Raw genomic sequence first — 25,117 nt, 5'->3', positions numbered from 1 at the left:
CTTCATGATTATTGAACTGTTAACATCTCAGATAATGTTTCACTTGGTCTGTTTCGTTACATTAGGTTGCTAATATTGGCGGAGCTAGCTCTGTTTCAAGGTGGACATCGTCGTATATCATCGTATATATTTATACATACATATATGTATATATGTACTGTATATATATATGCATACATATGCTGACTAAACAACTTTAAAACACTGCAGACATCAGCCTTAATCGTGCCACTGGGTGGATGTTGCATGAAGTGTCCCAATGATGTCATACTCTTTTCTCTCCCTTGCTCGGTATTGGACGCGGGAAAGCGGCGACTCCACTTCACTTAGCTTGAATACAAAGCCGGGCTTATTTGGCATTGTGGGTTCGAACCCTGCCAATTCGCACACTCAAGCTGCATTCCAAATTGCACACTTTCTTCTTTTTACTTTGAGCGCACACCGCTGCTGCCTGTACAAAGAGCCCTCTGTTGCGTGCAGTGTGCAGCGTCAGTTGAGACATACTTCCTTATTGTTTGCAGCAAAACATGCTGGCTTGCATACTGCAGTAGGCTAGGACATGATGGTATTTTTGTCTTACTATGGTATTGGGACATAGGCCTACTATATAGTATGGTAGTATGGGTATTGAAACGCACAGCATATGTTCTGATCCGGCACCAGAAATGCTTCTGAACCAAACAAAATCAAGCCATTTGTTCTTTAAAAACAACACCTTTGTGACCATCAGCCTGCCCTCAATAAATGATGATTAAAGTGAACAGTCAGCTATAGTGACCAGGCTAGACTGGCGACTTGATAACTCTGTTACTGGCCTTCAAAGTATTGTTCCACCACACTTTAAATGTGTTTAGACGTGACGGGGGAACCAACCAAGGAGGCATCTGTAAGTAAGTATAGCCCACTAAACATAGATCAGTAAAAGGTTGAATAGAGGGACACATAAAGGTGGTAATAGAAGGTGGAGGTATAGAGGAAGGACCTCGTGGATTACACACACTTATGAATGAGTGGATCTGTGCGGTGCTGGATTCTCAGGGGGTGAGGTAAGTCTGTGAATGACCCCCTCCACTCTCGGGACCTTGTCGGAGCACGTCTGGCCACGGAAGTAACGCCCCACTACAAAAAAGAAAAAAGAGGCTAGTTCGCAGCACAGAAGGCTGAGGTACAGCGTTGCCGCTCTTTTCTCCGCACAGGACAAGTCTGTAAATGTGGAGCGGACGGGTCCGGATCCCCCCCCCCCTATAGGTCCCACACACATTCTCAGGTTTAGATCTGATCATCCATAAATAGTTTGCTAGGCTGCGGTCTTATTTGTCCATCTCAGGCCCTCTCAGGTCGTGGGCCCCAGTGTAGCTGCACCGTCTTAATTTCCACCACTGCCTCCTCCTCTCTCTCTCTCTCTCTCTCTCTCTCTCTCTCTCTCTCTCTCTCTCTCTCTCTCTCTTTCTCTCACACACACACACACATTTGGCTCATGAATGTGGAATGCAAAAGGTGAAGAAAAACCTTGATTTGCTGTTTGAGGGAGTGTATTGGCCACCAGGGGGGGGGGGAGTACTATTTATACACAAGGAGCAGCAGTTTTCACAGGGGAGTAGTTCATAATGTACGACCAGATGGGGAGGCCTAACTGAAATATTTTCCAAGTCTAGAACAAGCCAATATATTGTTTCATATCAATGGTTTGACCCTGACAGGATTTAAACACAACAACCTTCTGATCTGGAGTCAGAAAAAAAAAGAAAAAGGAATAGTTTAATCTGTTAGGTTCTACTTGGATGCTCAAGGGCAACAAGCTGAGAGCAGTAGGGAACACATATTTGAGCAGTGATAGTATAGTTTGGAGAATAAAAAGGGGGCTGTCCGTCTTCCGCTGGTGTTCATGTTCACTCATTTGGACTGCGTTAGATCATAAAGAGCCAAGAGCTTGCGGGGAAGTGAGAGAAGCTCCACAGAAAAGGTTGCAGCTTTTATCAGTAAATTGGGTCATACCGTAGATCCAGCCTTAGGCCCATCTCTCCTTTTTTTTGCACTGCGTTTCAATCATTTATAGTCATATATGCATAACGTTAACGTATGCTTCGCTATCAGTGCTCTTCTCGGCACCTCGATTCTTGCTGGTGGAGTTACACTCATTCAGTCCGTCTCATACTTTCTGCAATAGACCCGCAGCACTTAACGCGTCAGGGTTTACCTATAACCATAACTCCCAAACTCACGAGATCTGTGTCTGATACGACATAGTCTGACCCCTGAGGAGTTGCATGTTTCGTGTTTGTACAGCAGGTAGAATCTGTCTGGAAAACTGCTCCAGGCCCTCGGGGAGGGGGGCCCGTCAGGATGTCTGTGTTGCAATCGCTTCAATTTGCCTAAATATATATATATATATATGATTACAAACTAACTGCCATAGGCCTACAGCTATAACAAGAGGAACAGAGGGAATATACTGGTGGGTTTCTGGGACTCTGGGATAAATGGGTTGGGGTAAAGTGTGTGTGGAGGAAATTTTGTTTTAGTAAGATCTCCACTAAACCACTAGTTTAGCCTACTTTGAAAAAGAAAAAAAAAAACACACACAGCAAATCCAAGTGTTATGCAACTTTCAGTTATCACTAAGCAAAGCGATGTAAAGTGGCTCTGTTTGCCTTCAGTTGCAAAACCTGCACCGCAGCCTATCGGTCGGCGTGGGGGAAGCATTCTTGGAGCCTGCTCCGACATGTGGACGCGCTCCTATGTGTCAGTCCAGTGGTGCGCTCTCGCTGGAGAGGCTTCTTGCTGGGAAGTTTCTGTAAAGTGAGTCAACGCGGCGTGCACACACACACACACACACACACACACACACAGACACGCACAAGGAGGACGCCAACCCAGCCCCGCCGCCTGCCGGATCCAATGCCGGGCTTCCCCCCTTCTTCCAGGAGGGCACGGAGACAACTTCACTTCAAACCTCCCTCGTCGCAACAACCGAGGATTTTAAGTTTGTTTTCACCGTCGCGCTCCGGGGATGGTTCCATTCGTCGCCCTGACGCGGCTTTTTCCTCGTTGGGATTAACGCGGCGGAGGTGAAAATGAAAGTGACGGTGTGTTTCGGGAGGACCCGGGTGGTCGTCCCGTGCGGAGATGGGAATATACAAGTCCACAGCCTCATCGAGCAGGCGGCCATGAGGTACAAGAAGGCGATCGCAAAGGTAAGCCCCGAGCGCGCGGCCCTGCTCCGGTGCGCTTCTTTCGTACCGTCTCGCCCAGTGCAGCAGCAGCAGCAGCAGCGCCGGAGCCTCAACATGGCGCTTTTTTTCACGGAGAGAAGAGAGAGAGAGCCAGTGGGCTGCCCCTGTTGAATGGGAGCCGGTTGGGGACCCCCAGGGGCCCCTTTGGAGGAAGGAGGGCGGGGAGTTGGGGAACCTTTCATTGTGATGTCGAATGTGACGCTCAGGAGTGATTATTTCATTATCCAAATAAAGTTGTGAAGCAGATGGAGCGCTCTCTATATAAAGTGTGTCCATGAAAAAGTTCAGAGAAGCACTGGAATTGATCTCGTTCACTGCTACTGTAGTTGTAGGCCTACTGGCTTCAAAGTTCATCCAGAGTGTGTGTGTGTGTGTCTGTGTGGAGCAATGAGGATGAAGTAGGAACAAAATAACCCGTGCTGTGTGTGTGTGTGTGTGTGTGTGTGTGTGTGAGTGTGTGTGTGTGTGTGCGCACGCCAGTACTACTGTATAAAATGTCAACTTTGTGCAACCAGACAACAACAAAAAAGACTATAGGTAATACTTGAGTTACAAATATAATGTACTACAGTGTAGATTCACACATTTTAATCTGTGTGTGTGTGTGTGTGTGTGTGTATTCATGTCTCTGCATGACCACGATCAATCCGTTTCCTTTAAAAAGTGCTGATAGGCCCTGTGCATTGGTGGAGGAACCCCGCTTTGCACTCATTGCTCTTTGCAATTACACGCTGACCGAAAAGTTTTGAAGTTCATCCAAGTTTCTCATCCTGAATAAAGGAGCTCACGAGTGTGTGAAACCCCCCTGTGCCAAATTTGAATGAGGCCTGAGTGGGACGCTGATTGCTTCCCCCCCCCCCTTTGTGGGTTTCTAGTGGCTGCGCTTACAAGCCCATTAAATGAGTAATGAATGAATTCAAGTTTGGTAGCGTTTCCATGGTTAGCGCCGGCGCTCTCTCCTCTTTGGCCGTGTGGTATTACCGTGCAACCTCTTTTCAAGGCATTGGAATACCCAGATGAACCCACGCTCTGATTAAGAGAATAATCCAGAGTGAGAGTGCAGCAGTGACGGCATGATGTGGGGTTTGATGGAACGAAATCAGTGTTTTTCCTTTTCAGCGCATTGTCAGAGAGGCTTCACTTCACGGCTCGGCTCCACAGTGACAGGTGAAACACCTTCCACGTCCTGGGAAATATTCACTGTTGCACCTCGGTAGTAGATTTTTACCACCAAAAGCAAACGGTGACGAAGTAGGTCAACATTAACGCTCGTTCTTGAAGAGCACTTCCTCCATGCAGACACACTAGCATTCACACACACACACACAGACACACACACACCCATTCACTCCCCCGTCTACCAGCGCCTGTTGGGTTTTTCCATGGTTCAGCAGAACGGAGGCGACTGGTTCATTGATCCATGCAGTGGCACCGTAAATGTAGACGTGTATAGGCTTCTCCTCTGGAGAACACTTGGCCCGTGGTCAACACTTGGACCACAGGAAGATGAGTCCAGGTCACTTGAGTTGTATAACAGCTTATAGCAGCTTTGACGCTTGGTTTAAAAGTGCAAAAAGTTAGTTTTTATTCGTCTGCATTCAACAAATACATCCCATGCAGATACTGTATCATGCAAAAAGTATTTAAATGCTCACTTTTGGCATTAAAAGAAGAGCATAAATCATGCGGGCGGCATGCTAGAATAGGTAAGCTATGAACATAAAAAGGCCTCGCTCTTAGGTCGCTTGTAGTTTGGTTCATTTTGTCAGGACCAAGGAGGGAAAAGAAAAGATACATTGTAGAGTTAGTTTGAACCGTACCAAACGATGAAGGTGCGAAAGCCCTTTTTTGATCGACCTCTTTGTTGATCAGTTTTATCCGGAGACAAGCTGATATGAGAAACGCCACCTGCACTTCCTGCTCGAGCTCTTCAACAACTACTTCACGTCCGCCTCTTCTCTACCTTCCTCCTCTATACTTAAAGCTGATCTCACACCTCCACCCACATTCTGCCTCACTCTAATGCCTTCATCCACCGCTTCATTGAGCTCGAACCGTCTTGGGTTGCAAAGATATCCGTCACACGTATTGCCTTTTTTTACATTCTAATATCAGTGATGTGTAAAAATCCGACTTATTCTCCTCTCTGAATTAGCTGAGCCCAATCAAGACAATGTCACAAGCTGTTCCCGGATCTTCTCCGGGGACTCTCGAGGAATTCGTCACAGTCTGAGTGGGACCGGGAAGTACGAATCAATCAACTCAGAGTCAATCTGGTCTCCAGTATATGCACAGTCATGAAGGAGTCATGCCAAATGGCTTTTCAAGCTTCTCATCCAGCCGTTCTGTTCCCATTGCTGTTGTTTTCAGCACTTGAGCCAGTCAAGTAATAACTTGAGTGTTTACCGCATTTTTAGTCATGTAAGCAAGAGCAATGTGAAGATGTTATTTTGTGGGCTTTCCTTTTTGCCACACGAAACAACTCGTGGACCTGACTCGTCCTCTCGCACAGTCTGGTTTCACATCTGCTGCACCGGCTGAGACATAAAGCTTGTAGTGTCACGGGTTGTCCCTAGGGTGGGGCAGTGCAAAAGAGAGCGTAAAACAGCCACAATCAGACAGTATAAGCAAAAATAAAGGTTTATTGGTCCTTTAACTCAAAAATCAAACAAAAAGGTCCATGAAATAAACATAAAGCGTCCCGGAGGAGAAAGTGGTTTCTTCACCAAAAACATAATCCAACCCTGCCAAGTCCTTGGTATCTGTTCCTCCATGTAGGCGTCCTCTCTCCTACTCCGGGCCCAACTCTTCTCCCGTGGTGCTCTCCCCTCTGCCCTTTATTCAGTTTCCCAGCCCTGCCTCAATTAGGGGCCTTAAGCACCTGCAGCTGGGTGCCTGATGAGGCAGTCTGGGAGTTGTAGTCTCTAGCCCGGCGGCCATTTTGGGTTGTGGGCCCTGATCCTGGGTGAGGATGTAGCGCCCCTCCACCACCTGTCCCCTTGTGATGCCACAAGCTAAAGAATACCCGAAACGTTTCAGACACTGGGTCCCTAATTTGTGGCTCTAACTCTTAGAAGGGACGTGTCTCCAGATCCCATTTGTCTCCTACTTTCCCACAGTTACTCAACCTAAATGGTGGCTCAGGCCTTCAAAGCACGTAATTGGCCCTTTTCCCCTCACAATATTCCACAAATTCAGGCGTGCAGACGTGTCGCAGCAAAGTCAAGTTGTTGAAATACAGATGGAGTATATCCTTTAGGGAGAAGGCTGCTAAGCAAAAACAAAGTCCTCTTCTTTGATTACACGCTACAAGTAGTGTGTTGGTGATGTGCTTGGAGCCATCCCCTTTTGTTTCCAGTCTTTATGCTAAGCTAAGCTAATTGACTGCTGACTGCAGCTTCATATTTAGCATACAGAAAGTGAAAGTGGTATCAACGTTCTCATTTAACCCTTGGGATGAAAGCAAATAGGAGTATTTCAGAAAAATGTCAAACTATTCCTTTAAAGTAACTTGAGTCTTGTCTTGGAAAATAAAAAAAGTTAAGTAATCTTTAACTTCCAGTTGAGTCCTGGGTGGATGTCTTACAATTACAGCTTAATAGCTGTAAATTCCTTTTTACCTTTTTTTAATTTAAAGATATTTTTTCACTGTCAAAAGTGCAAAACATCCACTGAGATTCTGCAACACAATGAAACAGAAATGGGGAAGTGAATATGTTCTCATATGTCCTGCATAAAAGAACCAGCTGGCAGCATCATACACAGCAACAGAGCATATATATTATTAGATATATTGACAATCGCTGTGCAGTAAGTTTTCTGTGCATCTTCTTGGAACCACAGTGTGAGCACTCTGACTTGACACCTAGCAGGCAGCCTGTCGCTGATCCCCGTCCATGTCATTTCAAAGCAAGTTGACTGTTGAGCAACTTTTTGCTCGACCTGATGAGAAACAAATACGGCGTTGGAGAGCCGCTCCCTATAGATAGACTCTTTTTTTTCTGCTGCAGGGCAAAAGCTAAGACAAGTTAGCATCTGTCTGTGACATGATGTTTGAAGCGCTACACTGATGTTGATCTGGAGGGAAAAGAAAAGACGGATCACCCTTCAAAAAACACACGTGAGAGATATTTGTTTCCAGGCATTTTCAAAGAAGGGACTAGCAATGCTGTTACAGTGGAAAGTTTCAACTACTTCCTTCAAACACCACTTGTCTGTTCTGGGAATCATCAGGCTCTACTAAAAGTACAACGAGGGTTTTTAAATGAATCCTCATCTATTCTCAGGTAAGGACTCAACAAGCCAGTGCAGCTGCACGGCAAAGAAAAAAGTGGGGAAGTGGCGCTGGAAGGGTTGTCGGCTCACCACACTCAGCGGCTCCCTGCTTGTGTAACGGAGAGGAGCTGCTGTATGTGAGCGTGAATATTACAGTAGTGGAAGGTAATTGGGAATGGGGAGGAGGAGGGGGGGGTTATCATGTGAGTGGACTGTACCAGGCGGAGCCGTGTAGGCCCCTTTAGGGTGATGGGATGCAATGTGATTGACGGTAACTGAGTAAGGCCGGTTCAACTGTGGTCAAGCAGCAGAGATTTTCTCGAGTTCATCTCGACCACAGCAGGGAACAAAGCAGGAAAAGAGGAGGAGAAATGCGGACTCGGTGACCTCTCTTGTTGTATTCTCCTCAGTCTTTTCCATTCGTGTTTTTTTTTTTATCCTTTTCCTATCTTCATCCCTCTTTTCTTTCTTCCTTTCTTCTCCTTGTTTTCCAGCCGACTGAGCAGTGTCCTTGCTTCCGTGCTAACTCCTTCCAGGGGAATACTTACCTGCCGGTCTTTGAGTAAAACGCCACACACACCCGCTGCTCCCAAATCACGAGTTGAAGTTTTGCCCAAGCATCCAGAAAAAGATGTTCAGCACCCCTGTGCCTGCACTGCTCCCCTTCTCAGTGGTTCAGCTGAAAACTGAGACAGGGGGGCTTGCTTCATTTTTAAGGAGTTTCTTGCTTGTAAAACCAGCATGTTAAATGGGGAAATCTCTTCAGGTGCGAGACACAATGTCAAAAACTCTGCAGCAATAATAGAACATGCAGAAAAGAGATTATACAGTGCAAAATAGCCTGTAATTTCACATGGAGGCTGGTAGTGGCATGTTTATTGTAGTATGGTGGTGACAGTAAATGGAAGAGCAGACTAGTAATTAAATACTATTCTGAAAAAAAAGAGATCTTAAAGTTCAACTTCAAATTGAAATGACTTCATTGTAAGTATAGTTCAGCAGTGTAGAAATATATACTGTACAGACCATAAGTAGCTGGACAATGATGTTTTCTTTTGCTGTTTTCAACTCATGCACATTTGGAAATTACATGAAACTGATGTTTACGTTTTTTGAAAGTGTTCCCATTCATATTGGAGGAACAGTTCAGGGCTGGTGCACAGTGAAGCACAACGAGCTTAAAACATACAGAAAAGGCAACCAAATACTTTAGTTTATTGACAAATTCAGCCACAAATTAAGAAAGAGATGACGTTGGCTGGAGTGCAGGCCTGAGATATCAAGTCCGAAATCTGTTGGTTGGAGGCTGCAAAGGATTTGTAACCAAAATATTAAATGATTGTATGAAAGTTTAACTTGTCCAATTCAAATTTTGGGCCTATGTACACAAAAGTTCTACATCCTTACACAGTTTGTAGATACAACTGCCCTCAGACTTTGGTCTACGTTGGTGCGACTTGAGAATTTGAGAGCACTGCCGTACAACCTGTCTGGCTGACAGACTAAAGGACTGAGCTTCTCCACTCACGTGGACGGCACCAAGTACAATGACACCACGCCGAGTCCCTTATCTTTCCCAAACAGCGTCTCTCTTCAGGGCTTCCCCGCTGGCTAGCATGTATCTCAGTTGTACACACAGGTGCTGATACACATGTATGCACACGAACGCACGCATGCATGCAAAGACGTGTGGCTGCAGAGAGCAAAAAAGCGCCAGCTTCTCTGGGATGCTGAATTGAAAGCATTGAGCTTGAGTGTTACAGGCGAAGCTGGGAGATTTGACGTCTGTAGCTGCTAAAGACGGCAATGCAAGCGGGCCGCATGCCAACAGGGTAACTGCCAAAGTCTGAGCATGCTGCAGCAATGCCAAGCCTTTTGCGTGACCGGTAGTCCGGCTACATCTATTTGGTGTTGGGGGGCATTCAGGGTCAGTTTCTGTTGACACTGCTGATGTGGTTTTAGTAGTTTTTATTTTTTTTGTTGGTTTACTTTGTTCATCCACTGCGCTTGGTGCTAAATAACAGAAAGTCCTTTTTGTTGTCAAATCATTGACAGATTTAGCAGGACCTGACACAGCGAGGCAAGAAGCTCGAGGGGAATTCGTGGGTGTGTGTATATACGCACCCATGGACATGTTTTAATATGTTGCATGTGTGTGTTCCTCAAGGATTATTTCCTTTCAGCAGATAACGTGGCTCAGTTCAGGCACAGCTCGTTTTGACTGCACTGGCATATCGAACACGTGCTCTTGATAGCTCTCTAGCTTGTGTTTTCCTCTCCCAGCCGCAGCCTTGTGACATCAGGGACTCCGTTTTGTTATCTGAACTCGCCGGTTCAGATCATGGAGCTAATGATTAGCCTGAACCGTCAGAGGCAAGAGAATGGCAGCAATGCACTTCACTTGATCTCGCATAACTTAGACGTGCGTTTGGCTTCGCGATGCTTCTCTTCCTAGCTTCAGGAATGTTGGCCCTCGGAGATGGCAGTGAGAGCCTCCGGAATGCCCTGATGAAATGTTGCAGCTGATTATTGATGCTCTGACAAAACAGAATTCTGTTAATATTGACCACGACACGATTCGATCCCCCATTCTCCTGATCCGGAAGCAGCTGTGCCACAATGTTACAAAAATATCTCAGATTTTTTTACTTTCTCATCGCTCTTTCTTATGACTCCTGCTTACCCCTCTCGATCCGTTCCTATTCAGCTCTACCGCTCCCGTTTGTTATCACAGATTAGTCACCAGAAGATAATGCCTTTGCTCTGGGAATGGTTAGCATTAAGCTCCTTTTCATGTAATTCTGCTGACCTGGCTGGTAGCCACATATGGGGAGTTAGAGGAATTGGTTTCACCACAGCCAACTGAGACACTGTAGAGCGCGGCGGAGTAAGTGGTCATCTTTAGTCATACAAAACCCTCTTACTGATAAGGCCGTTCATTAGGGGTTATTGTTCCTCTTACCCCGTTTGATATCCTCTGTCTTCGTTTCTGCTGCATTCAAGATGAATGTGCCTGTTGGTTGGGAGCTGAGGAAAATTGAAAGCTACTTTCCCCTGTGCCGTCAAACCGCCCTCTCCATATTCTTATGATCGTGGTTGAAAGATGGACCACATAATCCTTATTTGAGTGATGTGACAAGCTGTTGAATTAAATGTATTTCACGCAGAAAGGGCCAACATTATGTTTGCTAATGCTGCTGAGATGGAAAAGCACTTTCAACCCTCCGCAACACATTCTTAAAGGGTGTTTTGACAGCTTCCACTGTCTACACTTTGCACGTCTTAACATGGCCCCCACCCCCTTGTTTCTTTTCCATTCAGTAATGGTAAAGGCTGCTGTAGCGCCACTTTTTTTACCCAGGAGAAGCTCCCAGATCTGACTCTGTGAAGAGGAGAAGCTTTTCCCCAGCTTTTATATGTAGAGCTGCTCTGGCGGCAGAAATAATCTAATTGGTTCACTCAAACGTCAATGGGTGCAGCCAAGGAAACACAGCCTTGTAGACTGGCAACCTAACGGTGTGAAATATATGAATATATTGAAGGTTAGTCAGGGTAATTGATGACTTCTGATCATCATCGGTATTTCAGTTAGCAGAAAGAAAGAGAGATTTGCTATTACAATGGCTTTAAGGCTTCTTAGCCAGAAAAAAACAATGACCATGCAACATCTAACTCAACCACCGAGATTATTTCTGCCCTGAGAAGACTCCAATCTACTCTTGTTTCAGAGCTGCAGGACAAGGATCGATGGTTCATATGACATGCTTGACTGGCTGGTTGACCACAGAGTCAAGGAAGTGGAGTGGTCTCCATTAACAACCCGACAGCTATGGTGTGGAGAGAGCCGTATACATTTGCTTCACTTATCCATAAAGTCTGTATCGTTCCACATGATGACATAGTTACATCCGCCAAGGAGGTTTTTGGTTCAGTGAGTCTGTTTTTCAGCAGACTTACAGAAAATCTACTGGCTAGGTTTTCATGAAACTCTCAGGAAGGGTTTAGTATCGGCAAATGAAGAACCAATTAAATGTTGGAGTAAATCTGAATCACGGGGCGGATACACAAATTATTTTTCACTTTGGTTAACATTGCGAGAAAGGGCAGTTGGCATTGGCGGAGGTCTGCGCTCTCAGAGTGCCCTTCTAGTTGGGTATAGTGTTTATTGATTTGGATAAGACCTAGCACGTTTCCTTCTCGTTTTGGGCACAGTAGCCCTCTGAAGGGCCAGGTTGTTCCTCTTGTTTTTCTCATCCCATGTTTCAGTGAGATGACAATTCCTGCCTCCAGCTGGATCCAACTGTGTGCAAGTTGTAGCAAAGGCCAACTATGTGGTTTGCGGTGTTTCAACATGCAGGCCATGTCAGGCCCTCTTGGGTGTGATCCACTGTTATGTCAACAGCTTATTTCTGTGGCCACGATTGCAGTTACTGAGCACTAAGTTACTGAAGCGCAAGCGCGGTGTGTTTGTTGAAGAGTTAAGAACAAGACCTCGTGATGATTGTCTTTCAGATGGCAGACCTGATACATTTCTTACGTAAGGTTATTTGTGTATGGATGAGGAGATGTTCTAGATCATTTCCTGTTACAATTCAAGGACATGTGGTTTGTAGCACCAGAACAGGATCACATTTATGTATTTGTTGCTTCTATATATTTTTAAAGCTTAATTAGATGCCTATTAATGCAATCTGTCCAAAGAACTGTGTCACCTTGAAAAAAGGCAGATCACATATTAAAAGCAAAATTGATGAAAGCGACCCTAAATTAAAGATTATACAAAGTTTTAAAAGCTTACTCAGTCTAAAATCTTATAGGCCTTAAGCTGCAATAGACAGTTTTTAAGACATTTTGACTTTTCATAGCAAGCAAAGCACAGGTGGAACTAATAACTTTAACGTGGGGTCTGTTCCATTTATGTGTATCACTAAGTCATGACAGTGAGTCAGCATTCACAATACCAAGCCCATACAACGATTACACATGAATGGAATGCAACCCTTACCAATGCTAGGCCATTAATTGCACCTCTGCGTTTCCTGTTATGACAAGTCATTTGTCGTGAAAAAGATAATATCATATTATCAATATGTTTTTTTCTTTTTGGTCCCGAGTTCGCAGAACAACTTCTAAATGAGTGGACAGACAAAAAGCCTTGAATTACTATCGCTTCATAAAGCAGCTATGGCTAGCGTGTTAGTGGCTATTTCACACCCAGCAGAAATGGAGCCACATAAGCATTCATTTGGAGTTGTGTTTCCGGTCAACTGACGACTGTAAGTTCATATTCTCTGTCATTTTAGCTCTGTTTTATGAAAAAAATCGGTCTCATAGCTTGCTCTACTGTCTTTACCAGCTAGCTAGTTTACCACTAACGGTTTGCTCCAAACTAGCTGCCTGTTGCTGCTAATGAGCTAAAGATGCAAAAATGCTGCTTTTAGCTTTCTACAGTCGAGTGATAATTCTTTGAGTATTTGTTACTGTGACCTTGAAACTGTTCTAAAAGTTAAAAAAAAAATGAAATCAAATAAATAAATTCCATAGCAAGGAATGCACATGTGGAACTAATAACTTTAACGAGGGGTCTGTTACATTTACATGTATCAAAGTCATGACAGAGAGCCAGCATTCACAATACCAGGCCCATAGAACGAGTACACATGAATGGAAGTTTATTTTTCCTCGTGTTTCTGGCGGCCTCTGTCACACTACACATAGCAATGCACTGTAGTCATTTGTTAACACGACAAAACTTTGTAGCCAAGCTTTAGCGTTAGCTTTCAAAACTAGCTTTGTTACGCTTGTAACTATACTGTTTCACACACTGCTGCAGCAGCAGGTTTAATTTGGTACTTGGACCAATGACATTAGTTATCTCTTCTCAACTCGCTTTCTTTGTGCTTTACTTAGACGTCTTTATCACTGGTGTTATCTCTCCCAGCATGACTCCCTTCTCCTTAGGAGAAAGGGTCAGAAAGGGTCTCTGTCCATGTAACTAATTTGTCTTCCTGATTCCCCTTCCTTCTATCCTGACATGTCGTATCTTTGAGACAAAATACACTTTCTTTGACTGTGAGGAGCTCACAACAAAGCATAATAATGTTTCTGTACAGGTTCACGATTATCTGTTGACTACATTGACTATGCAATGGCGCTACAGTTATAACCTGGAGCCTGAAAAACGTGTCAGAACTGATTGATGTAAAATTTTAAAAACAAAGCGTGAGACAGAATGCAGTCTGTACACATGTGGTGGGAAAATACAATTATAATGAAGAATTAATTGCGAATTGATTTATATGTTGTTTTATTTGTTTCAAAGTATTAGAATGACTTGATTGTGCAAAACAGTCTTATAGAATACAACATCAAAGTGGTCCTGTGGCTTTGTCTGTCATTGGCTTTTGACCCCACTAATGCACTCTGGGTCTTTCAACCCTCGAACAGGACACACACACACAAAGTCTTTCTTTCAGTGGATAGAGTAAATGAACATGGTTGTGTATAGTCAGTAGCTGCACAAAGCTTTTATCAAACACCGTTCAACCTACATTTGATTTTGTTTGATGAGCTTGAATGATGGCGAACCTCATGAGCAATTGGTATTTCAGCATATTGGTGGCATCATTGTAATTTGATATCGATACTAGTAGATTACTAACTTCTAGTATACTAGTGTACTAATAGGGTACTAAAATAATAATTGCCAATGACCTATACATCAAGACCAGATGCCTTTGTAATAAAGTTGTCAAAGCGTTGAGACATCAAAACTAAAGCAACTAAGTAAAATTCCAAGATGTTTTTCAGCCCCAATTTAACTTTAAACTGGGTTTGGCTTTAGGACTTTTGAACATTCATTATTCATTTAGTATTCACGATCAGCATTAGCTTAATTTTTCATGCTGTTGATACAGCAGTTCCCCGGATGCAGTTTAACCTGATTAACTTACCGATGCTCAAAAAAGCCTTGTGCCAAAAAAAGAGGTGCCTAGTGTCTTTCAAGCCCCTCATCTATTGATCTGCCATAATTGTCCTCATGATCCGTTCCCTAATGGTCTGGAATCTATTATTTTGTCTGTCAGGCTTAGGGCACTGTTTCATTTCCTTTGCTAAATAAGTGAATAATCTCTCCCCTGTGATATTTCAACTTCCTCTACTTCCCATTGTTTTACATACGCTGTAAACACATCTACAACCAAACCTGTTCTTTTCCGAAAAGTATCTGTCCATCAGTGTCGGAAATAGTACATCACATTGACGCAATTATTCACCTGTGATAGTGAAGATATATGCGCTTTCTGCACAATTCCTCATTGAAATTCTTTGAAAAATAAATTACGTCACCGCTCATACACTGACGACTGGCATTGCTATGACTCCGTTTGTGTGGGGTTTTCAAGATATCCTCTCAAACATCCAGACAGAACTGTGAAATGGAAATGGCATGCTCAGGGCTACAGGAGAAAAATAAATCCTTAATGTGAGATGGGTTTAGACGTTGGCGGGACTGTGGGATATTGCAGTCATTTGGACCGATTTATTGTGAATCAAGCAGGGCCGTATGAACAGAGGGATAGCTCCTATGCTAAAGTGGATTCCTTTCTTTGTGAAGTTAATGATTGCAAGGGAAAAGGTTTTGGCAGGTTTTGTGCTCTGGAGCTTAAAGTATTTCAAATCAAAGTTCCGACTTCCCTTGGTGAGAATTCGCTCTTGTCTGTTCTCAGGGCACCAATTCAAGAATTTCTGTTGTGGAAATATACTAAAGCAGTCAGGGATTCAGTAGGGCTTAATTGATGAATGATCTTTTACTGTAGATTGGGTTGTTTCTGCTGTGTTCCCATTCAGCAGTCCTATTGAGTGGATGAGATTGATGTTGAATATTCTCACTTTGGACCCTCAGCTGAACACTAAAGATGTATTGCACACATCTAGTTTTAATTTGCTGATGCCAGTTTTTCCCGTTTGTTATCATTGTCAACGCAGAGCATTGCTATTCGACCAATTCTGTGATTGCAGCTCAAGGCCACCAAGAGGAAATATTCAGAGATGACTCAGTCTTTATCTCACGTTGACCCAGATGCCTTTTATTTGAATCGACATGCACTCATAGGAGCTATAGCATGATGAATGGTTTGTTGTTTGTCTGATGCACACCTATGGAGAGCCACATCAAACACAGAGAAATGGCATGCTGTCAAGGATGGCTCCACTATAAGGTTGATATCTGACTGCAATCTGCACTGACAGATTGATAGTAATAGTGAGTCCAAGTTGTTTGATGATGATGTGGTTTGTTGGTTTCACCGATGTTTGCCAGAGGAAAGCAAGCAGCACAAACATCATGCATAACAATCCAATCGTCTCGACTTGTTTTAATCATGAAACCATATCTGCTGGCTTTGCCCTGCCTTTGTGCATGTAGTGTAAATAAATTCATGTATAGGTGCTGGTGTTCAGTCGTGGTGCAGAAGATAGCGTGTTGGTGTGTAGAAAGATGCACCGACTACGAGATCATGCCAAAGCACTAAGCTGTGGGCTCAAGGGTAGACTTAGTATGACACTGTGTTTCTGCAAATAAGTTGCAAATTCAGCTCATCTAGTTTGGATGGCCAACATAGAGATTTCACCGATGAATATGTTCAGACACTGATTTGTCTGCGCAGAGTAATTTCCTGCCCAGACATTTGTTCTGGTCACAGAACATGTTGCGGTATGATTAGTTGTTGCTTGGACCTTGAAATGGGGTCATTCAGTCCAGAGTAACGAAGTGCGGCTGGAAGACATGGGAACTATTTAAATGTGGAATCGGGGTCGGTCGCAGTGCGTTCATGTATTTGTTCTGACCTCTCAGAGTGGGTTATGATTCATTGGTGTATTTCTTTCCAATAATTACTTTTCCAATATAACTCGGAGCTTGTACTTTCACACACATGTCCAATACCCTTGGACCACGTTGCCCCTGTGATGATGTGCTGCAGTCTGAGAAATCTCAAACTGTTATTTTGATATTTAAAAACTTTGCTACTTGTAGGACTAGAAGGAGTTTTCTGCAGCACATTTTGTCATGGTCTTAAACTTCTTCGTCCTATAACAACAACATTAGTGAAAGTCAGCATGCTAAACATCTTCTATCATTTCCCCTCCCCAAAAACAATTGAGAGACACTTCAGGCAGACTTGAAAGATGTCATGAGGAATGATGGGTTGATATTTGTCTTTCTGCTGGGGTTTACAGTACATTGGTAACAGATGGATTTCTGCTCCTCGCCTGTTTTCTGAGGCTGTGAGGACGCTGACTTGCCGCTGACAGGCCGACCACCTCACACCCTATGATTAGGGATCAGTACTGCCTGAGGGCAGGACACAGCCAGCAAATAGCATCTGCTTCCTGCAAACAGATCCTCACGTCTCCAAAACATGTGCCTAAAAGATGGCGACCAGATATGATAGCTGCTGATTGTGCAGCCTTTGGGGGAATAGATATTTACTGCATTAGATTCTATTTCACCTACATTACAATACAGTACATTGGAGGGAATGCATTTTATATTTGCAGGATAGAATAGTGCTATTTCTGAATACTAAAAATGTGTATCAGGACAATGTGCTTTTTGTGCATCCTTGTTGTGTGTATTTGCCTCAGTTTAGAATAAGGAAAGTGGTCTTGGCCTACCTCTTGAACACATAGAGCATAAAAGGGCTCTTTCTTGACCTTTATGGGTTGTAGTTGAAGCTTTTCACTTAGAAAACTGTCCAGTGGATTGTTTTGCAGAAGGCAGATTGGCTGTGTGTGCTGGGTATCTTAGATCACATTACACCACCACAGAGTCTTCTGGCTGGTGTACCTCTGACTGAACAAAACCTCTGAGGTGTTTGCGTCTCCTCAATCATTTTGAATACTTGTACATAGCAAGGCTATATAAACATCCTTCACCTTCACCTGTCAGACACGGCAACTTCCCTGCAAATTAATGTATGTTTATGTTGATGGCGTCCTGGGGAGAGTGTGTGGGTGTACGTGCATACCTACATTTCCGTGTAGGTGCTGTCAGGTTTAGGTGAATAATCTGGTTGAGCCGGTTTCCTACTGTCAGCGTCTGTCAACCAAACAGATTTCCCAGCAACCCTTCTCCTTGCAAATGACAGATCGCCCCAAGGCACTTAAACTTTCATCACCTCTTGTCAGTCTGTTGCCCGCAGTATCTCCAACCTGCCCTGTCAGTTCTCAGCTGATCCAGGGACAAATTTGAGGTCTTACTTTAGACATTGATTGTTTGAAAATCTCCTTTGTCATGCTCAACTTTGTAATCAAGGTGCATAAAACCTCTTGCCCCTATTAGTCTTTATGACTGTCAGATTGGCTAATAATCCCCTTTAGGCTTTAGCAATACTACATCAACCCTGTGTTCATTGACCTCGATGTGATTTGAACACGCATCTTCTCATCTGACACTACTGACACTACCATTGCGGAGAGGGTCTTGCTTTGTCCAGATCTCTTTGCTGAAAGCTGTGGATGTAAATAGCATGAAAAGCACATTGTTTTGTCCTTTGGAAACAAAACAGGTTCTCCAAATGGGAGACGTTTGGTTTCTGCATTGGCCAGGAATCGATTTGAAAAATACACTGCTGTGGCTTGTGTCTGGGAGCTCAGAGGTAAACACACACCATCCCACTTGAACTCCCTCTGCTGTATCCACCTAGCACTGTTTACACTGGGTCTCTTCATCTTCACAAACAGACTGGTTTGGAATCTGCCATAATTTCCCCCGCGCCCTCTCCAACCCTGTACTCCCACCACCCGGTGATGCCCATATACCCTGAAGTTAAGGTGAAACAGCCGTTTTCCCTCCTCGGCTCATGGCACATCATAGAGAGAAGGAGAAAACAGAGCACAGTAACAACTCTGCTGTCACCACGGGGGAATGGTGAAAAGCCAAAGTGTCCGTGTCCCTCACACTTGTAGCTCTGAGCTGGTTGGATTCGACCGCTGCAGGTTATTTTCAGCTCAGCGGCATCCTGTCTTCATGCACAGCCAAAGAGAATGAAATGTATTGAGGTTGCTTTGTATTACAGTTTTGTTTCAAGCATCAGCAGGTTCTGAAATTACCTAGACTAGATGTGTGTGTGTGTGCACATGCACGTGTGTGAAAATTTCTACTCTCTCTGGCGTAATTGTGTCCCTAATTCACTCGTCGATAAACACTGAGCTCATTAGATTTAACCTTGCAGCACAGCCTCCGGTGCTTTCTCTCAACATCCTTTTTTATTCTCTCTCAACCTCCTTCCCCTCTCATCACCTCCCTTTCTTGTCTTCCCCCTTTCTTCTATCCTCCTTTTACACCCTCCCCCTTGTTTCCTGTATTTTTTTCAGCCCTCCAGCTTCTAGATTATGTTTTCTTCTTCTTCTCTGTCTCTCTGTCTCTCTCTCTCTCTCTCTCTCTCTATCATCCTTTCTTTCTCTATTACCGTCTTTAAAAGTATCTCTTTTTCTTTCGGCTCACAGTCAAAAAGTCCATCCATTGAGAGGTGTTTGCGTACACACAATTCACTCATTACCTGATTATACATTTCATTTAAATGTTGAGAAGACATCGGAGACATTTGGTAAGATATTTGGAAGTATAAAAGCGAAGCGCTTGATGGTGGTCATTGTGCAATACATTTTGAGGTTTTAAAGGTTGCATTAGCTAACAGGAGAGAGTAGCAAAGAGAAGTAGTAGTTAGTACTAATAGAGAGAAGTAGTAGTAGTAGTAAGACTTTAAGGAACAGGGGCATAACAGTTGCAGCCTGGACACATGACATACTCAATATTGTCCCCCTGTCTCACTTCCTAAACTTGATATTTCCCAGCTGGTGCCACTGTGGTGACATGATGAAACCCACATGAGCCACAGTATTTCTGTGCTTCACCGAAGTGAACTGTTCTCATGCAAACCCTCTTTTGAGTGCACATCCTGAATGGCACTGCTTCTCGCTTCACAGACACCTCATTAGCTGTGGGTGGGTACCGGGAAAGTTAAATATAAAAGTTATTCTGTTTGGAAGACTCAGTTGCCATTAGAAGGGCAACATGGGGGGGGGGGGGGGGGGGGAATTGGAAAATTACAAAGTAGAAACACAAGGAAGACACATTGTGTTTTCAAGGTTTAGGATTTCCCTCTTTCTGACACTTTTTGTCCAAGTGGATTAATGGTGACTGGAATTATTATATTATTATATGTCTTGGATGATAAACAGACTCTGTGGCAGTGATTTGTGGGTATAAGTTACGCAGCTCTAAAGAGGAGACAGCAAACGTGTGTCACTGTTCTTGTATGCTGGAGACAAATAATACCTCCAGTTTTCTAACTATGCAGAGGGAATGGGGTACCAGTGTCCCTCAATCGTAATACTCTCATACTCCATGATCTGACTTTAATAATGCCGCATTCCAGCATTTAGTCACAATTACACAGGATCGAAAAATAGTGACATTAATGCAGGAAGTGACACGATGCAAACAAACGCACGTCTAGCACACTAGCAGGCTGCTAACAGTGTGTCCTCCTGACAGCCTTTGGCGTTGGATGCTGCTCATGCTGCCAAGCTTCAAGACAGTGAGCAGAGAAGCAGCCGAGTGGCTAAGTGGCCATGTGTGTTTCTTCCTAACGCTGCTCTCAGAGCTGACACACCAGGATACAGGAGCAGATTGCATTCGTTTGGACTAAAAAAAACTGTCACTTTAGATTAATGACAGAATTACTCATGATTCCTGAAAAAAGATGTCGTAACTCTGAGATGATTATCGCACAATTCTTAATGATCGCAATACATCTTGACGATGTGTGCATGTCAAGTTGCTACTTCCTAACATCTCAAACCAAGACTGAAGGGAAACTGGATTGAATTCAGTGACTGTGTCACATTGGCCCTTATCTCCATCCAGATGATTGAGATTCGAATGTCTGCATTCAAACATAATCACATCAGAATTATGAGGTATGCTCGGATAGCACAAATCCAATCTGTCCAGCCACCTGTGAATCATTTGCTGGATGTTAATCTGCGTGTTTCATGGGCTGTGATCATGATGCAGTCCTATAGGACCCCCCTGCTGTCTCTGCTGAGGGGTTAGCACCGCTTCACATGCAAACATGTAAAGCAGTGCGCAGAAGTGCTTCATGAGTGCATGTGCTCAGCAGACCGGTGTCTGGATTAATAAGAGATTCAAATGCACTGCCTAATGTTTGAAAAGGAAAAGCCTATAGACATTATCATACCACAGTAGTCAACACTATCTATTGGTGAATAGTTTAGCCACTGCTCTGTGATACTTACACAATAAATGCTCAAGCAACATTAATCCTGGTCAAAAGAACCCCAGGGAGAAGTGATTAGACATGAAAATCCCCGGTGAATGCTTGGATCTTAAACGAATTCATCTTGATAAACGTCTTGGATGACGCATCACTTTGGCCGTCTTTCAAATTCTCGAACAAACAAGAACTAATCCCATCGGCACTTGGATGCTTAATGGAGGTGCTGATGAGTCTTCTGTCAGCACAGCAATTAGAGAACTAAACAAACAAATAGTCGAGACATCTCAGAAGGAGGCTATGTTGGCGAAGTATGAGTTTGAGCAGGTTGTCCAGTTTTCTTCGGGTGAGGCTCTTTCCAGATGGAATAAAGGGGGCTTAGTCGTGTTAGAAGCCTGGTGGGCAGCTTTGATCTTTGGAGGCTTTGCTCCGTTGCACTCACCTCGGCATGATTTGAACATACAGCCTTTTGATGTGGAGTCAGAGATTCTAACGCTGCATCACATCTCTCTTTCTCGTCTCTGCCAGTTTTACCTAAGTTAGTACATAAAGCAGATAGTTTGTCTCATTATCCCCTCGCACACACAGCCTGTTCAAGCCCTTATTCCGCCTCGCTGTTCTGTATTAAAGGGACACACACGGATTGGGGTGGACAAAGTTGTTACGTCGTCAAGCCGGCAGCGGAGCTATAGTACTAGAGCCAAGTTGATGTGTGGACACTACAGGACTACACACACACACACACACTAGACGCCAATGCTGTTGTGTTGAACGTCACGCCTCTTTTGCTCCCCGGATGCTGGCATGCTCTCTAAAATCACACACTTAAGGCAACAGTAAAAAAGCAAAGGTGGCTAAACGGTGGATCTTCTTCACTTCTGTATGGCGGAATGAAAGGGGCCGCATCTCCTCCAGTGAAAGCTTCAGGTTGTCATCCATCTGCCTGTGTGTTTGTTTGATAGTGAGACATGGATTTGGCTGAAATCCAGGAGACATAATGCTCTCGGCCAAACGTTGATTACATATTAATGTTCATCCTGATCTGGATATTTCCACCTTTCTAGATTTGAATGTGCTGGAGAGCAGCTCTGACATCCCTTACTTTAGTTGTTGACATGATGTTTGTTCGAAAATCAAACCCAGAAGTAAAGCTGTAGCCTAAACAAATTTAAAGTGTTTATAAATGGCAGCTTTGCACAGTTTAGTGGAGTTTACCAGAGTTTTTTTTGCTCAACATAATTGAGGTAATTCCCTGTATTACCTTCAGTGCATGTTTGGTTTAGTGAACTGAAGGTGTACACGATAGTGATGTGGTTTAATTTAATTTCCCCGTCGTTGTTTAAACAGAATACAACTTACAGATATGACCCGGTGTGTTGCTGCACTTATTCCCTTTTCCTCCCCTACTTTACTCTCTCCATCTGAATGATTAAACACACTATAATAAGAAGTTACTTTCTCACTTTTAAAATGATTCTCCAGCTCTGTCTGTGATCCGTGTGCTTGCTTTCCTCCGGGGACTAGACAGGTTTTCGCTCTTTTTAAATGTCAGAGTAAGAGGTCTTCATTGTCCTGTTAATTACAGTTCTCTGTTGTGTGGAGGCTGAGCTGATGTCGAACAGCTTCTCAAATGACACGATGTGGTCCGCTCAGAAGAGAACAAATGGAAGTCAGGCGACTGAAGTGGGCCACGGCTGTACAGTACTGGATATATATATATATATATATACGATGCATCATGCATGCAATATCTATCTTCTGCATTGGTTCTAAAAACAGTAGACACAGATCCTCCAGAGGCGTATTACTGTAAATAGAGCTGTTACATCCAGACTATTGGAAAAGGATCGTCCTCACACGCACAGTGCGTCTAATTCCACTTTACTTTGTCAGTTCTTGTCCAAGCAATCAGTTGTTATCACCTGCTGATGGATGTTAGCTGGTGATCCTCTGTTTGAGGATTGTCAAGGCATCGGGAAACACAAACACAACTCCTTCCACGTGCAGACACACATCTGGCCTGTCTTCGCTTTGTCTTTCGATTGCTGTCTTGAGCATTGTTTTCATTTCATGTGTTTTTGAGTCCATCACTGTACCGTAGCCCTCTGTTTCATATGTCAGTGTTTGTGGATCTTGGATCTCTCCTCAGCCTCTTCCCTTAGACTGTCTGTGTCTGCGTGTCCTTTTTTACATTGGAAACTCTTGGAAAAAAAGGTTTATTATCTTTACACAAAGATGGTGACGATAACAACAGGCTTCGATATTCTACACCGTGTCTCTGGAATGTATCGAGTCCAGTTTGGAAAAAGGAAGTTTTGTCACAGAAACATTCAGACCTTGTGGCGCAATGGTAGCGCGTCTGACTCCAGATCAGAAGGTTGCGGGTTCAAATCACGTCAGGGTCAGTGGTTTTCAACACATTTAGGAAATATACAAAATAAGCTGTTACCCTGGTGTACGAGGTAAAGCTGGTCGCATGGAGTTGTGGGTAATGTGCTTGATCTCCTTGTAAACCTACCTTTGCTGACATGCATAGTGCTACTGAGCTGCATAAATAGAGACCGACATCCAGCAATACCTGAACGTGGACATATGAGCAGCTTTGGTTGTAGGATGTACCAGCTGTGTGTGAAAGTGGCCTTAGAGTATACAGTATATGCGGCATTAGAGAACTGCGTGAGCTAGTTTTGTGCTCAGCAGTTGCAGTGCAGATGTGGTGAGCACTGTCTCGACATGTAAGACCAAACCGTTGCCACTCCCTCTTGCTGGCCTTTACACTCCTGGGTTCCCAATGTCTGCTCTACATACTGTATGTTGTTCTTGAGCCTACTGGGAATTGCACACACACACACACACACACACACACACACACACACACACACACTCTCTCTCTCTCTCAATGCACTGCTCCTCCCTCCTTCCTCTTGTGTGAAGTGTGGGGTGTGTGTACTGCTCTGGTGTAAAGTGTGTAAGAGGGTTTCATGGTCGCGCTCTGTTGCTTCTTCACAAACCATGACCAGCTCCCTCCTCAGTACACGTCAGGCTTTCTAGACTGGACATGATCTGTGAGGTCACATTACACAGTCGCCAACCTGAATCACCAATATAGCCACTTTATATTCGTTAATATTTAGACATTCAAAGCGACAGTAAATGTCCATATTAGGGTGAATACCTGAGTACACTGAGTACCCATAGTATAGATCGTAGATCCTCAACGTTAACCTGTGCGTCTAAACAATGAGTCAGTTGGATGAACGTCCTTCCCCTACACCATGACAGAGTGAGCTGCCTCACTTCCTGACTGACTGAAGTTTACTCTTGTTTGCTGTATGTGTGGATTGGAGTTGCAGTTTGACGGTTTGGCAGCATGAGTATTGACATTCAGTTCCTATTTATACAGTAGACAATAAGCAGTACATAATGATGTTTGTTCCACATTTAGATCCCAGGCACCTCCTCCCCCTACACACACACACACACACACACACACACACACACACACACACAAATGAAAACTCTCTTCTGACCTCTCTCTGTGTTCCACATCTGCAGTGTGTCTCGGGACGTCTCCAGTGCGGCTTGTCTCTGTTTTTGGTGACTCACCCTGTGCTCTGTGTTTCTCTTGGTCCCATCTGTGCTTATGAAATAATAATAAACCAAAGTGTGCCGAAATTGTGCCGACTGACGCTTCCATAAGTAGACGAGGAGTCTCGCAGCGCTCTCAACATGTTTTTTTCTGAACTTGCAGGGACTACACCGCCTGCCGGTGACATTAGCGTCATTTTGTAGCCGATAGACATTGAGTAGAAGCTATCAAGCTAAGTTGTCTTCGCTTTGCTGTGTTGAATATTACAGGGATTTATTCTGTCGCTCAGTTATTGTTGTCGTCGGTGTGGCTCTTTTGTATATGAAATGCTCAGAGTAACAATAACTTCAAAGTGGAACAACTAAAAGAGAAGATTCATTCATTGTTCTCTTCTTCCTGTTTTGATGGTGTCAGTACACTCATAGTGTTGCACAATGGCATGTCTGCACTTTTAATTAAGACTACACATTTAAAGTATTTCAAGAAAATGACACACTGGCAATGAATGATGGATCATTTTTAAGTTTCTTTAGATTCTGTCAAAGGTTCCTGACATTATCAGTCGTACAATAACACTCAGATATGTGACATCTGCACCAAATCTGACTGTTCCTCTTCCCAGTCCAAGGCCGAGCAGATGGCCTGGATGGGACGCCTCCCTCAGGGTCTGAGAGTGAAACCTCCTTTCAGTAACGCGACACCCTCACCCTCCGTTTCTG

The 25,117-nt window shown here is 43.9% G+C and overlaps 2 protein-coding genes and 1 non-coding gene across 3 annotated transcripts in view; 2 read left to right on the top strand and 1 right to left on the bottom strand.

Moving 5' to 3' along the window:
- LOC142971871 (uncharacterized) overlaps window positions 1-25,117 on the bottom strand; it is a 49,498-nt gene that overhangs the window by 21,476 nt on the left and 2,905 nt on the right. The gene's annotated exons all lie outside the window — the stretch shown is intronic.
- Window positions 2,770-25,117, top strand: part of LOC142971873 (partitioning defective 3 homolog) — a 301,306-nt gene continuing 278,958 nt past the window's right edge. The window contains exon 1 of the mRNA XM_076112603.1: window positions 2,770-3,194. Within this exon, the coding sequence (XP_075968718.1) occupies window positions 3,075-3,194 (120 nt within the window). The 5' untranslated portion in view covers window positions 2,770-3,074. The remainder of the gene's footprint in view (window positions 3,195-25,117) is intronic.
- On the top strand, window positions 23,143-23,214 carry trnaw-cca (transfer RNA tryptophan (anticodon CCA)). Its single transcript has one exon. It is a non-coding gene; the product is annotated as a tRNA-Trp (tRNA).

This window comes from Anarhichas minor, unplaced genomic scaffold, assembly GCF_050575085.1.
Source record: "Anarhichas minor isolate MPS153535 unplaced genomic scaffold, ASM5057508v1 ptg000050l, whole genome shotgun sequence".
NCBI lineage: Eukaryota > Metazoa > Chordata > Actinopteri > Perciformes > Anarhichadidae > Anarhichas > Anarhichas minor.
This window is presented reverse-complemented; position numbering and strand designations above follow the sequence as displayed.